The sequence below is a fragment of the Podarcis melisellensis genome (genome assembly GCF_964234715.1).
Source record: "Podarcis melisellensis genome assembly, chromosome: 3".
NCBI lineage: Eukaryota > Metazoa > Chordata > Lepidosauria > Squamata > Lacertidae > Podarcis > Podarcis melisellensis.
Genome location: NC_138530.1, coordinates 119,765,960 through 119,779,341, shown reverse-complemented (window position 1 = coordinate 119,779,341; position 13,382 = coordinate 119,765,960). Strand labels below are relative to the sequence as shown.

The 13,382-nt window shown below is 39.4% G+C and overlaps 1 protein-coding gene across 1 annotated transcript in view; it reads right to left on the bottom strand.

Moving 5' to 3' along the window:
• Nucleotides 1-2,144: 2,144 nt before the first annotated feature.
• Nucleotides 2,145-13,382, bottom strand: part of KPNA3 (karyopherin subunit alpha 3) — a 36,586-nt gene continuing 25,348 nt past the window's right edge. The window contains exons 12-17 of the mRNA XM_081906315.1: nucleotides 10,683-10,811; nucleotides 9,199-9,303; nucleotides 9,024-9,095; nucleotides 8,779-8,941; nucleotides 5,497-5,591; nucleotides 2,145-4,774 (exon numbers count right to left, since the gene is read on the bottom strand). Coding sequence (XP_081762441.1) covers nucleotides 4,676-4,774; nucleotides 5,497-5,591; nucleotides 8,779-8,941; nucleotides 9,024-9,095; nucleotides 9,199-9,303; nucleotides 10,683-10,811 — 663 coding nt within the window. The 3' untranslated portion in view covers nucleotides 2,145-4,675. The remainder of the gene's footprint in view (nucleotides 4,775-5,496; nucleotides 5,592-8,778; nucleotides 8,942-9,023; nucleotides 9,096-9,198; nucleotides 9,304-10,682; nucleotides 10,812-13,382) is intronic.

Genomic DNA, 13,382 nt, shown 5'->3' with positions numbered 1-13,382 from the left:
AAAGGCGCGGGAGAGGCGGCCTCCCGACGCCCCTTGGATCGCCGTAGAGCTAGTAAGCGGGGAAAGCAAGAGGGACGCGCTCCCGGCCCTGCCTTCCCTCGGAGGGGCGGAGCTCCGAGCACCGCTCTCTTGAGGGAAGCAACAAGCACAATTACCAACTGGCCACACGCGCTTCATTGTGTTTTTGGCACCTCACACCAGGGCTGCTTGCGTGGCCCCCCTCTTTCTGCGAGCCGCATCTTGAGACCCCTTCCAACTCTACCATTCTGATTCTATATACCCTGCAGGTGCTTCTGCCTTCACAATTGCCAAATACTTGTTTCCAGGGTTGGTTTGTTTTTAAGTTTCTGCATCAGAGGCCTAAAGTGCTGCAGGTAAATATACTTCTAAGTAAACATGGTTGCAAGTTGAGCTACAAGCCCTATTCATTTCACCTGAGAATCTGTCATGTGGATCTAGTGGAACCACCTGATTTGATCAGTTTCACAACCCAGAGAGGAAACACACTTCTACTGTAACAGAAGGGAAATGCAGATTACGAAACAGTGTCTGTAGCACAGGGCTTAACGACTGCAGTGTTCATTCTACACATCTGTATTTGGAAGTAACCACTGCTGTTTTCATTGAAACCCACTAGTTAAATAGTGTGTACACTGAGTAACCCTCATTCCAGGAAACAATTAGGGCTAAGTGATGATAGTTCAAGGGAAAGGACATGCAAAGCATGAGATGGCTGTGAAACCAGAAATAAATGAGAGTCAATGGAAAGGAGTGGTTATCCACCATCCCTAGGGATAACTTCTCCTGCTGTGCCTCACTTGTACATTTTCCTATTCACAGCTGCCAAGAGATTGTGCAGCTATTCCGTCCTTAATGGATTTTCTGTGGCAAGATAAAAAGATAAGAACACACACAAGAGATCACAATTTGCTTACTATGTTCGTTGCACTGCCGTACAATTGTGTGAAGGAGGCAAGATGATGGTACATTTAAAGCTTTGTCTGGAAGCACCCCAAGAAAGACAGAAGAAGCCTAACAAAAACACAGGACAATTTGACAATGCGCTCTAACAAGTGAATGAACAAAGCAAGACAATTCCACATTAAACATCCTGTTTATTATTGCACACTGCTTTGATACTTATGTGAAAAGTGGGATGTAAACCTTTTAATGAATATACAAAAATAGTGAGGAAGCATCATCTGACTAGCAATAGCACTCCAGAGTATCAGCATCTCTCTGTCACCTTCTTACCCGACTCCTAACTGGAGATGGTCTATCATTGAGCATTGGGATCATTTTATCAGTATTTTATTTAATGTATCTTATTTAATCTACGCTGGGATTCAGGGGGGCTTACATTTCAAAAATGTCATTACAAAATACAAGTAATGTTATTAGCTTAATTGTTGCAAACGTAATGTTGGGGGGCTTGCTGTGCAGGAAACCTCTACCCCGTATCTGACTTCAACAGCTTATCTGGGCTCCATTTCAGCCACCAGAACTGTGAAATTTACCAGATTGGTTGAGAAGCAGTTTCAGTCTAGTCAGATACGGTGGCTACATATATATCCCCTTATTTCCACCCCCAGTGGCTTCTGATAGTCTTTTACCCCTGTTGCAGGTGTATATGTCATGCTGTTACACTAGTGTTGGATTACTGCATATGTGGAACACTGCAAGTATATTCCCTGAGATTAGTTTCCTATCACATACAGAATAGGACAACACTCAGAACTGTACTATATCTTTTTTTTAAAAGCATTACTGCCATTGTCATTTTACAATCAAACTGAGGCTTGATTAATTTGACAATGACCACAAATTGCTATGCGACACCGTATTTTTCCTTCGAACAGAAGACTCTTTAACAGAACAAAGATATCAGACAAAAGTTATGACACCTTTTTGTACATGAATATCAATGTGCTAAATACAAAGCTTCTTAATGAGATGCATATTCAAAATAAAGAATTATTATATATTATGTTGACCACTGTAAATACTGTTTTATTTTTGGTAATGCTTTAAGAAGTCAGTTCAGGTTACTAGAGGACATATTGTCATTTGAAAATGGTCAGAGAAAAGTAAGCCTACAAATCCACTTAAAGCACATCACTGTTTTCAAAATAAGGTCTTACAGGTTTGTAGTATTTGATAGCAGCTTTTTATTGGTTATAAAACCTAAGCCCATATACAAAATTAGGAACACATTTAGATGCCTCTTTTGAAGTAACAATTTAATCTATTAACTGAGAGTTAAAAAAATAACACAATGCAATTTTAAACCACTTCTGAAAACTTAAAAGTGCAGCAATATACTTTTGGCTTGCATACAAAGATCCTAATACATGGTATGACTGGAAGAAACTCTGCAAGTGGGGTAAGAGAGAAGGGATACCATTTCCTCCATCTGCAGCCTTCTGTGCCTCCTGTTCTGGAGGCCTCTTGACACTCTGATATCACTTATATCAGTAGATGGGAGGAAACTCTCAGCACAACTGCAAAAATCTCCCCCTCTTGCACAGCAGGATCTTTGGATTCAAGCGTTTGTTTCCTTTAACTTTAAAATGGTTGGATCCCAAACAAGGGCCGATAAGGTGACAGAATAATGAGAAAAATCTAAGTTACTGCTTTAAACAAGTTTTCCTATGTTCATCTCAGTCTTCACAGTAGTGAAAAATCATTTATCTCATTTTGTGTGTAGCATCTAAGACAGCGGACACAGGCATACTATAAAATGAGGGGCATTTTTTCACATCATCAACTGCATACCTGCTTTGAAATTCCAAAACCTATGACCAAATCTAATTCTGATTTTGAAATGTCTAGTTTTTAGCAAGCACAACACAATTCCAGTAAAATGTGTTAATATAGGACACAGTTACCAAATGAACTTAATGTCTGGGTAAAGGAAAAAGGCACAATGAACTTCAACTCAATTTTATGTGCACAAGAGTTGAAAAGTCTGAGCCACCTTAAAGAGAAATTGATTTTAAAATTTATAAAACCTATAAATAGAGGCCAAACCACTGTATTAAAACACAGTATCGAGCAAGTAAAAATCTTGCAGTTTAAAACACATACTTGTATCATTTTAAGATACAATACAACTCACTCTTTAAAGTGGCTCCACCTTGGCAGATAGATTTAATGAATGAACACCTGCAATGTTTTGCTCATCAGTGGAAAAACAGCTGATCAACAAAGCTTGTGATGGCATCTGTCCTTATCTTCGTCACAGTAAATACAACCCACATCCAATAACTACATTAGTTTTACGTTTTCAGTATCCCTTCACATCAAGGCATTGGGGAAAGTACATCCAGTGAACAACAGCAACAATACCAGTTTGTGTGACAGGTTACAAAGTTTAAATTTCATCTTTACCCACAGCAATCCCAGATCCTCTGAAAAGCCAGGCTGGACATTACCCCAATATTAATGATCTCCCATGTTACCAGCTTATGCAAATTTATTCATGGTGAGCTGCATGTTACGCTTCTTCTGAATAGTAGCAGCTTCCACAAAGCCTCACACAACTAATACATATCTTAACTATATGAATAGGTTTAGAGACTAATTTTTCTATTATTTTTCCAATACTCCAAGAATGAAGCTTTTATGATGCTCCTAAAATAGTTGCTAGTTTGTTGCCAACCACATCATCATAAGCACTGGTAAGTAAAAAAATAGTTTAAGACTAAATTACAGTAAACATGAAAGCTCCACAGTTTAAACCAATATAAATCAACATTATTCAGTTATAAATTGACTACTAAAAGATGAAAGCAAGATTCTTGCTAACCAATGCTCATTTGGGGTAGCTTTGTTTCTTTAATATGGAATTCTTGCTTTCAACTTAAAACGAAGTTCAAGTCCGTAACAGATTGTAGCTCAGGTAAAATACCATGCACAGCATTTTCGTTATTTCCAAAACAGCAGGAACACACAGGCTGAAGAGTGGTCAAGTACAGCTTGCTGTTCTCAAAAATTAGGTATACTGGTCATGTTTTACTAGTCCAAATGCAAACTTCATTCTTCAAACCCAAGCTTCTAAGGCAGTAATGAACACAATTACTGATATATGTAGTCTGTTTTTACACTAATCAATTACCAAGTTCTTTTAAAATTTCAGTTTCACCAATGAAAATAATTTGACTTGCGTTTTCTTTGTTTATTCTTCCACATTAAATATATGAAAATATGTTTGTAGAGGACAACAATAGAGGCTTAAAAAATAAACAGGGCCTCTTGGAAGTCTTCCAAAATGTAAGCATCATACTAAAGAGTCTTGATCCACAGTGCACTATTTTAGAAAGAAAGCTACTCTTCTGTGGAAAGCCAATGAGCCGCCACCACCACAAAGGATATTCTTAAAACTGCAGACTGCAGTTGTCAGCTTGTGGCACCAGGGGCAAAAAAAAGGCAAAAACAAGAGAGGAAAGGTAGCACGGGTTGTTAAAAAACAACAACTCTGAACAGTTTATGAGATCATGCATATGCATTTATGGTCCGTGTGAGAGTTACTTTTGGCAACGGCGAAGTGACGGAGATACAACTTGCTTTAGAAGCATCAGACAAAGAGGCATATGCTTGGAGTCCTTTTTTCAACGGCAACCATCAGGTGGTACATTTTACAGGTGTGGAATAGAAAAGCTGCATTGTATGGAACTTAAAAATTAAATTCTTTTGTTTGAAGATTGGCCGTTGGATCAAAATTGTAAGTACCTCCTTGTGTTGCCTCAGGAATGAGGCTGGGATCTTCATCAATCTACAAAAGCAAAGAAAGTGCATACCATGGGATTTCATTGTTCACCTTATAAATAGCCCCCACCCACAGACAACATATTCCGCCCAACAGTACAAGAGCAGGTATCAAAAATGCACACCATGCATACAGAAGGCTTCGACATGTTACAAAAGTTGAGACATTTTGAAATCTGCTGCTCTTATGAGCAATCTCCTGGGGCATTGAGCTGGTGGCAATCCCTCGGAACTCTATTTGAATGCCAATAATTACACTGGGCTGGCTTGCTCCTGACAATGACTTGGTGATGGACCTAACACACTACTAGACCCTGCAGCTCCCCTCAAATAGTAACTTAACTGTTATCAATAATGCATGAAGATAGCTACTAATTCCTCAAATAAATACCTCAAGTGATGTCCTAAAACCAACTTGAAACCAACTTGAGGCTTTGAGAAAGCTAGAGTATCATTTTTGTTTGCAAGTAATGCATATCTTAGGAGCCTCAGCAGAAGCTGCTGCATCCTGTTTTAACAAGCCAGCACGTTTCTGTTTTGCTGGTAATATGAAGTACTGCACAGATGTAACACTGGCTGGAATAGAACACTGAATGGAAACTGTGCCTCCGGTGTACAGGGAAAAAGTGGTTTTTCAGAGCATTTTACATTGGCCCACACCAATATTTCTGCAGAGTACTCAAAGCAGCCACTTACTGCTGTTACATTTTAGAAGTCAGAGGTACTTACTTCATCACCAGAGAAATACTGATCTATTATTTCAAATGCTAGCTTATAAATGTCTTCATTCTCATGTTGTTGCAGTGCTTCAATTTTCTCCAAGCCTGGTCAAAGAGAAGCAAGAAAAATGACAAGTTTAATAAATTAAGAAATTGCAAGCTGTAACCCAATTAAGTCTGTCTGCCAGTGGAATGAAGACAGCTGGTGGCATGGAATCACAGAAATGTAGAGTTGAAAGAGACCATGAGGGTCATCTAGTTCAGGGGTCAGCAAGGTTTTTGTGGCTTGGGCCGGTTCACGGTCCCACAGATGCCATGGTGGGCCGGAGTGTGTGTGTGTGTGTGTGTGCGCGCGCAAACGCTATTTATGACGCTCCTTCTGGTGCGGAGGAGGCATGCACAGCTTCCCATTGGCTGCAGGAAGTCACCTCTTAGCCTTCTCTTCTCTGAGCTAAATATGCCCAACTCCCCCAACTGAGTCCAATCCTCATAAGGCTTGGTTTCCAGACCCTTGGTCATCTTGGTCTAACTCCTCTGTGCACATTCCAGCTTGTCCACATTGTTCTTAAACAGTGGTGCCCTGAACTGGACACAGGACTCCAGGTGGAATTGTAGGGTGGTACTATGACTTCCCTTGAGCTGGACAGCTAGGCATTCATGCCAGGCCAATATGCGCATTCCCTTGCGCTTCAGAGAGAGCTTTCAATTCCTATGTGTGAGAAGTGTACCCTTTTCATTATGTCTAAGTGCAATTGTGCAGGAATGTCTGCAAGTACAAGATCTTTGCCTGGGTGATAGTGGACATCCTAATTTTGTCCCTGCATTTAACATGTGCCAAAGCCTTTTCGGGGTGCTCAACAATGGCTTCTGTACACGGGCACCATTTGTGCCCGCCCAATCCGTAAAGGAGCCTCTTTAGAGATTTCGGAACGGGGACGGGGTGCGGCGCGGTGCTGAGAGTACTTCCTTTTTCTACGGAGTGAAGCCACAAGCCATGATCGGAGAGCGCTGACTTTTTCCTTGGAAAGATCGGACCTTAAAACATCAATCCGTGAGTAATACGGAAATTGGAACTTTAAAGAAAAATTTCTTGGATCAGGAACGAGCGGGGAAGGGTTAAAAAGGAAGTCCACCCCCCCCCTCTTAGTAAACAATTTAAAGCAAAGGACCTGTTAGCTAAGGTCGAGAGAATTTTTTCTTTTTTTTAGTAAAAGATTTTAACTTCACGGTTCTGTCATTATAAGAAGATTTATTAGAGGATAAAAGATTAATTTTGGGAGCTGAAGTTTCACACCCCACCCCCCCCCCCCCCGGACCCGGGAGCGTCCCGTGAGAAAGCCTGTTGATGAAATACTGAAGAGCTTGACAGCTGTCAAGTTAACTGTCAAGACGGAAAAAGAGAACTTTGTTTCTGTTGCTTCTGCTGGTTATATTTGTTATAATCTGTTGAAAATAAGGAAGGTCTGATACAAAATAATTTGACTTTTGGACTTGAGCTGAAAGGATTATTAAGGAACTAAAATCCCCCTAGAGGGGTTTAGTGACATTACAGGAATGGATAGAGCATTTGTTTTCTTGGGAAAGTTACAAGGCCAATTCAATGTTTTGGCTATAAATGCTACAGCTCTAGTCTTGACAGTAAATAACATTGTTGAATCTGATAAAGATTTGAAACAGGAAGCCCATTCAATTGAACAAATAGAGGAAACTGAAAGTTTTGACAATATGGAGCAGGGGACATATGTTGTTCCTGAAGAAAAGGAAGGAGGAATTGAAATTTTGCAGACGCTAAAGAAGAGCTACAATTTGAGGCCTGACATGATGACAAAAAAGGAAAATAAAAATCTGATGTGGAAAGCCTGGCCTGAACTGAAGACTGAAAAATGGAGAGATCGCCTTATGTGGAGATCTGAAGACCTGAGGATTACAAATTTGCTTAAGGTGAAAGTTGGAACTTTGGGGGCATTTGGACTTGAAAGGAGTATGAAACAAGAGATGGAGTACCCCATAGGCTTTGTTTTTAAATATGGAGGTCTGGCTGGAAGAAACATGGATCCTGTTGGGCCGGAGCCTCTTCGAGCTTTGGGGTTTAACATTAAGGACTATCAAAAAGACCGGCAGAGAGGAACTGAGAGAGACTTAAGAGCCTTGGACGTGAGATCTCCAGGCTAAATAGTATATAGAGATTGATGGACATTCATTGGGGACTGAAACCGGGAAAAGGGTGGGTGGAGTTTGGGAATCCAAAGGGTATATAAATATAATTTGCTTTGTATTTATTTTGTTTTACTATTTGTATGGAAATTGGGAAAACCGTGGAAGGGAAATTTTGGTCGACTTTAGGAAAAAGGTTTAAGAATAAGTAATGAAGTATAAGTATTGATGTGTAAAATTGGATAAGTTAAAACTGGTTTTTAAATTAAATAAAAATAAGGTTTGCAAAAATAAATTGAGGAAATGGAAGAAAGAAGAAAAGTAAAATAACAGCATGTTAGAATAAATCACTAAGTTAAAGTGGAGAAATAAGTTAAGGACTTGCTGAGCTGATAACTTAAATTGGAATACAAGAAGGGGAGGTGTGAGGAGGTCTGAGAAACAAGTTAAAAGAAAATAAGTAATTGAAACTTTATGTGCTTTTAATTGTTTTTTTTTAAGTTTTGGATTTTTGTATTTTTTGTTATTTTTTTGTTTATTCTTGGTTTTGTTCTTATATGTCTCTTGAAAATGCCAATACATATTCATTTAAAACAAAACAAAACAATGGCTTCTGTACAGTGGTTTCCAGTGGCTTATGGTCCAATTGGACGTGCACTGTCTGGCCAAACGTAAGTTGATGGAAGCATTCCATTCTGAACACTACAGCCAACAGTTCTTTTTCAATCTGTGCATATCCCATTTCAGTTTGTGACATTGCTCTACTGGCCAGTGCAACTGGCTGCAGTTTCTGTAGCAGGGCGGCTCCTAGCCCTGTCTCAGGTGCATTACACTGAAACCCAGCCAGATGGGTGAGGTATTATTATTATTATTATTATTATTATTATTATTATTATACTAATAGCTAACCTGAATGGTAATACTTTAGTTCAGGACTCCTGGGTATTGTGTCTGTAAACTTCTCAAATGTACTTCCTATAGAGCTAGTATCCAGAAATAACAATGCCCCACTGGTTCTCTCTATTCCACCAGGTTTCTGTTGCACCAACTTTATCAATGCTGCTCTCTTAAGACCAAACACACCCCAAACACACTCTGTTTGGAGGTGCATATCGCATTTTACCAAATCACATCTTACCTCCACATTCTTCTATAATTTCTGCTATTGTGCTTGCTTCATCACCAGCCATTATTAGAATGTTTTTCAGCCCATCCAGAACCACCTGAACCACTTGAGAATCTTTGACTGACAACAAATTACAGAATGGTGGAATCACATTCTGTTGCACAAGGTACTCAACCTAAACAGAAGAGATACTTATGATTAATTTCTTCCTTATAAATGGTTCCAAGTTTACTAATTTGACTACTTAAGACACATACCTGATCTTTTCTACCACTTATTGTTAAGTTGCTGATTGCCCAAGCAGCTTCCTTTTGTGTTCCAAAGTCTCCCTAAAGGATATAAAAGGTGATTTAAATTAGCAAAGTAATATATGTAGACATACAATCTTGCAACAAAAATATGAGAGACAGCCAGATTCAGCATTTGACTGACCTTAGCCAGCTGGTGAATGATCATAGGGATAAGTCCAGCATCTATTACAGCTTGAACTTGTTGCTGATTTCCTGCAGTGATATTGGAAAGGAACCAAACTGCTTCCTGAAATAAAACAAAACAAAACCCTGCATGTGAAGTTGTCTTAGACAGAGACATTTACCAATGCCTGCTAACTTGACATTTTTAACTGGAGATAGAAGGGATCGAACACAGAATCTTCAACATAAAAAAACCATGATTTATCAACATGCCTTTAAACTTTTAATTTCAGCCTGTTTCCAGATAGAAACATTGCATGGTGACAAAATGAGATTTCAAGCAACTGATACTTTTCTTCTGGAAATTTGTTAATAAAAGCTGGGTGGATGGTGCATTTATGCATGTTCATGAGTTGTGGGAATAGAATAGAATAGGATGGGATAAGTTGTGCATATTGTATAATCTGTTGTAAATTTAAGACAGAATTTGGGTGGGGTGGGGGGTGTAGTTAGTGAGGGTGTAGTTAGTGAGGTAACTGTGGTAGACTGTGAGTCAGGATGTGCTTTGGCAAGAGGGAAGGTGGAGTGACTGTAGAAGTGGTCCTCCAAAGGTGGAGGAAGCTTACAGATGGGTCCTGTTTCAAAGCATTGAAGAAGCACTGACCAACCAGTCTGAGTGTTCACTTCTACACTTCTTCATGAGAGGAGCGTGGAAGAAGTACGTGAAGACATGTTCCCAAAGCAGGGAATGAGTGAACCTGTAACAGCTTCTTGGAAAGCAAGCTTCAGGGTGTGAAATGGATTGAAATACTTGAGTGTATATTAACCACACATAAAAACCCAAATGACATTTGTTTTCCCAGACTGCCTCCAGTAACAAATAAAAGTTAATGAGTCTGCATTGAGAGAAATGAAAGTAATGAGAAGTAAAAAAGAGAAAAAAGGAACAGAGGACTCTGTGAAATCAACTAAAACAGAGCCATATCCTCTGGCCTCTGAAGCAGCTACACCCATTTGTAACATAGAAAGAAAAGTTATCAGAGTACCATGAGCTTTCCTTAAAGGGATATCTGGAATTCTTTACCACTGAGAAGCTTAATCCCAGTACTTAAGAAGGATTTCAAAGTTTGCACTGCTCCAGTGCTGGTGTACAAAATGGGATCTGCACAGTCATTTCCTTCCAGAAGTTAGTTGCTATGGCAGAAACAAACAATGATACTTCATGGGAGCACTCAACTACGTACTAATTAAAAGTGCATTAATGGAATATAAAGTAGAATGAGGGAAACATTTTCTTTGGCATTTTTTAGATCCCTTATTTCTTTATTGATGGCATTTCTATACCGCCCTTCACAATGTATTTTCAAGGAGCACTGGGGCAGAGTAAACATTTAAATTCTTCTTCGGAAAAGGGGTAATTTTTCCTGTTCAGTGCAAAAGCTGAGACTGCTTGTTCTGTTAAGCTAAAGAACAGATCATAGAAAAAATTCAATGAGTACTCACCTTGTTTATTTTCTCTTTTGGATGTGTCAGAAGATTTGGGAAATGGGAGAGGACATCACAGTTGAGAACAACTTGTGTCTGTTCATCAGTACCAGTTACTATGTTGCCAACTGCTCTTAGTGCTGCCGTCTACATTTGAATAAAAAATATTAGTAAAATCTTTGATGGCCTTACGAGGTCCAGGCTTCATTCCCTAGGTTAGTTCATATGGGTTAAAATTTGAATTCACCCAAAGTGTAAGATTTTTAAAAGTGTATTTGTTTTAAATTAAAAACAAATAGGGAATGCATTCTGATTGCCACTAATGATAGTGTGGCACAGCCAAGAGGACTTCCAACAGGCAGACAGAACCGTTCCCCCGTCAATCACCTGACATCAAATGACCCCCCTTTTTTTCTTTTTTTTAAATGATATTTATTAAAAGTTTAGAGATTACAGAAAAGCTATAAAAAAAGCAAAAAAATTAACAACGTATACATTACAATATATAAAAAATAGAAAAAGGAAAAAAATATAAAAATAGAAAGAAAAATACAGCAATAACAATAAAAAAAAATAAAACACATCCAATATTCCATCTCTTTGTCTTTCATTTACTTGTTTCATCGACCTCCTCACACCTCCCTTTTTGTATTCTAGTTTAATTATTTGTTTCAGCAAATTCTTTCCATCTTTCTCAATTTTTATTGGATAATTTATCTTAACAGTCTAACCTATCAATTAACTCAGCAAATCCTTTTCATCTTTCACAATATTCTGTCATTCAATTTACCTTAATTTATTTTAACCTTATCTTACGATAAAATACCTTAAATCCTAAAACTTAATACTTATTTATACATAACTCCTAATATCATTTCTACTAAAGCCAAATGATTTCATTCCACCATTTTTCCTAATTCCCAAAATAAATTTTACCCTAATTCCCAAAATAATTTTTTAAAGCTTTCTTCCAATCTTCATCCAACGTCTCTTCTTCCTGGTCTCGGGTTATGTCAGACCTTACTGTCCATTCCATCTAGTCCATCAACCTGGTAGTCTTATGTCCGAGGCTCTTAAGTCTTTTCCATGTCCCTTCTGCGATTCTTCTTCTTGTTTATACCAGCACTTTGCCTTGTCTTTTGTTGGTCTCTTTCTTAATTTCTTTCCTTTCTCATTGAGGAGCAGGTCTCGGGGAAACTCCAACCCAAAAATATCTCCACCTCCCCTCAACAGATCAGCCCATTCCCCACAGTCCCATTCCCCACAGTCAACCGGGTAGTCCAGAAAATATTTAAATGCATGTTTCAAAGTCCCTCCAAAATTAAGGACCCCCACAACTCCAGGCCCCCCCTGGCCCACTCCAGGTTCAATCTTCAAAAACAGCGGCTTATGCTCCTGCAGGGCCTCGGTTCTATCCATTTGTGTTGCTTGAGGTTCAGCAGCAACCTCCTCCATTGTTTTCTGCATTTGCACTTGCCCTGTCAAAACAGGTTCCTGGGTTGGGTCCTGAGTGGTTTCTATATAAGTATTCACTGTTTGTCCAAAATTTTGAACTGCAACAGTCATCAAATTCATCTTCTCATGCATCTGCTCCAGCAAAGCGTTTGTCTTGCAAAAAGCAAGCACCAAAACTTCTTCTATATCCATTTTTGTTCAAGGTCAGAGTCTGGTCTCACGATCCTAATCTCCACAGCTGTGAAATCCCCAGCAACAATTTAACAAGCTCCCTCTAGAGGGAACAATTTCCATTTGTATCCATCTTTTGAGGCAAAATAAAGCAAAATAAAGTTACTTTCATTTTTCAAATTTTTGTTTCTTTTAAATGCAAAAGGTAACTTTGGAGTCAATTTGTTTCTCTTCTTTAACTATCTGCCAAAGAACAGTTTCTGTCTCTGACACCCCGTTCCCAGGTTTGAGACGGTGGAAATTTATCTTTCTTTACTCTCTTTCCGCAGGCTTTTCCCCTGCTTCCAAGAGGGGTTTTGATGGTTAAAAATGAAGGAAATTTAGGTCTTTATAAACTTTGGCTTGCACAATTTTTGCTTCAGTCTATATACAAAAAGCGGAAGGCGGACTTCCTGTTTAGACCTTCACGCTTCAATGCCAAATTAAAGTGTTTCTTAATCCAATTTTCCGTTTAGAGTCCAATTGTCCACAGGAAAAAGTCAGCGCTCTCCGGCAACGGCTGTGCGGCTTCACTCCGTAAAAATAGCAGTCGATTCAAGACACCGCGCTGCTCACCCCACGTTGCTTCGGATCCCCGAAAAAGGGGTTTCCCTGCGAGTAGGTGTCAGCCGAATCCCACGTTCCCAGGCTCAAATGACCCCTTTTTGCTTGCACTGGTCCTGCAGAGTGTTTTGCAAGCACAGTCCATTGAAACATACTCTGCAACCTGCAAACCCACTTTCAGAAAAGTCAGGGCTTCACCTGCCCCCCACTGGGCATTATCTATGGTGCCAGGTGTATGGCAGGTGGTTGTGGCTTGGGTCAAATGGGGAAGCATGGCAGGCCTAACTAGGGCTGCAGGATGGATGACAACCTCACCCAGAACAGGCATATTACCCAACTCCAGTACCCAGGAACCACCGAACTCATGGGACTCTGTCCTGCCAAGATTCAGTTTCAGTTTACTGTCCCTCATCCTTTTCTATGTAAATCCTTCATTTCACACCTCAAAACAGCTATGCCATGAGGATACCTTGTCTGGATTGATCATCT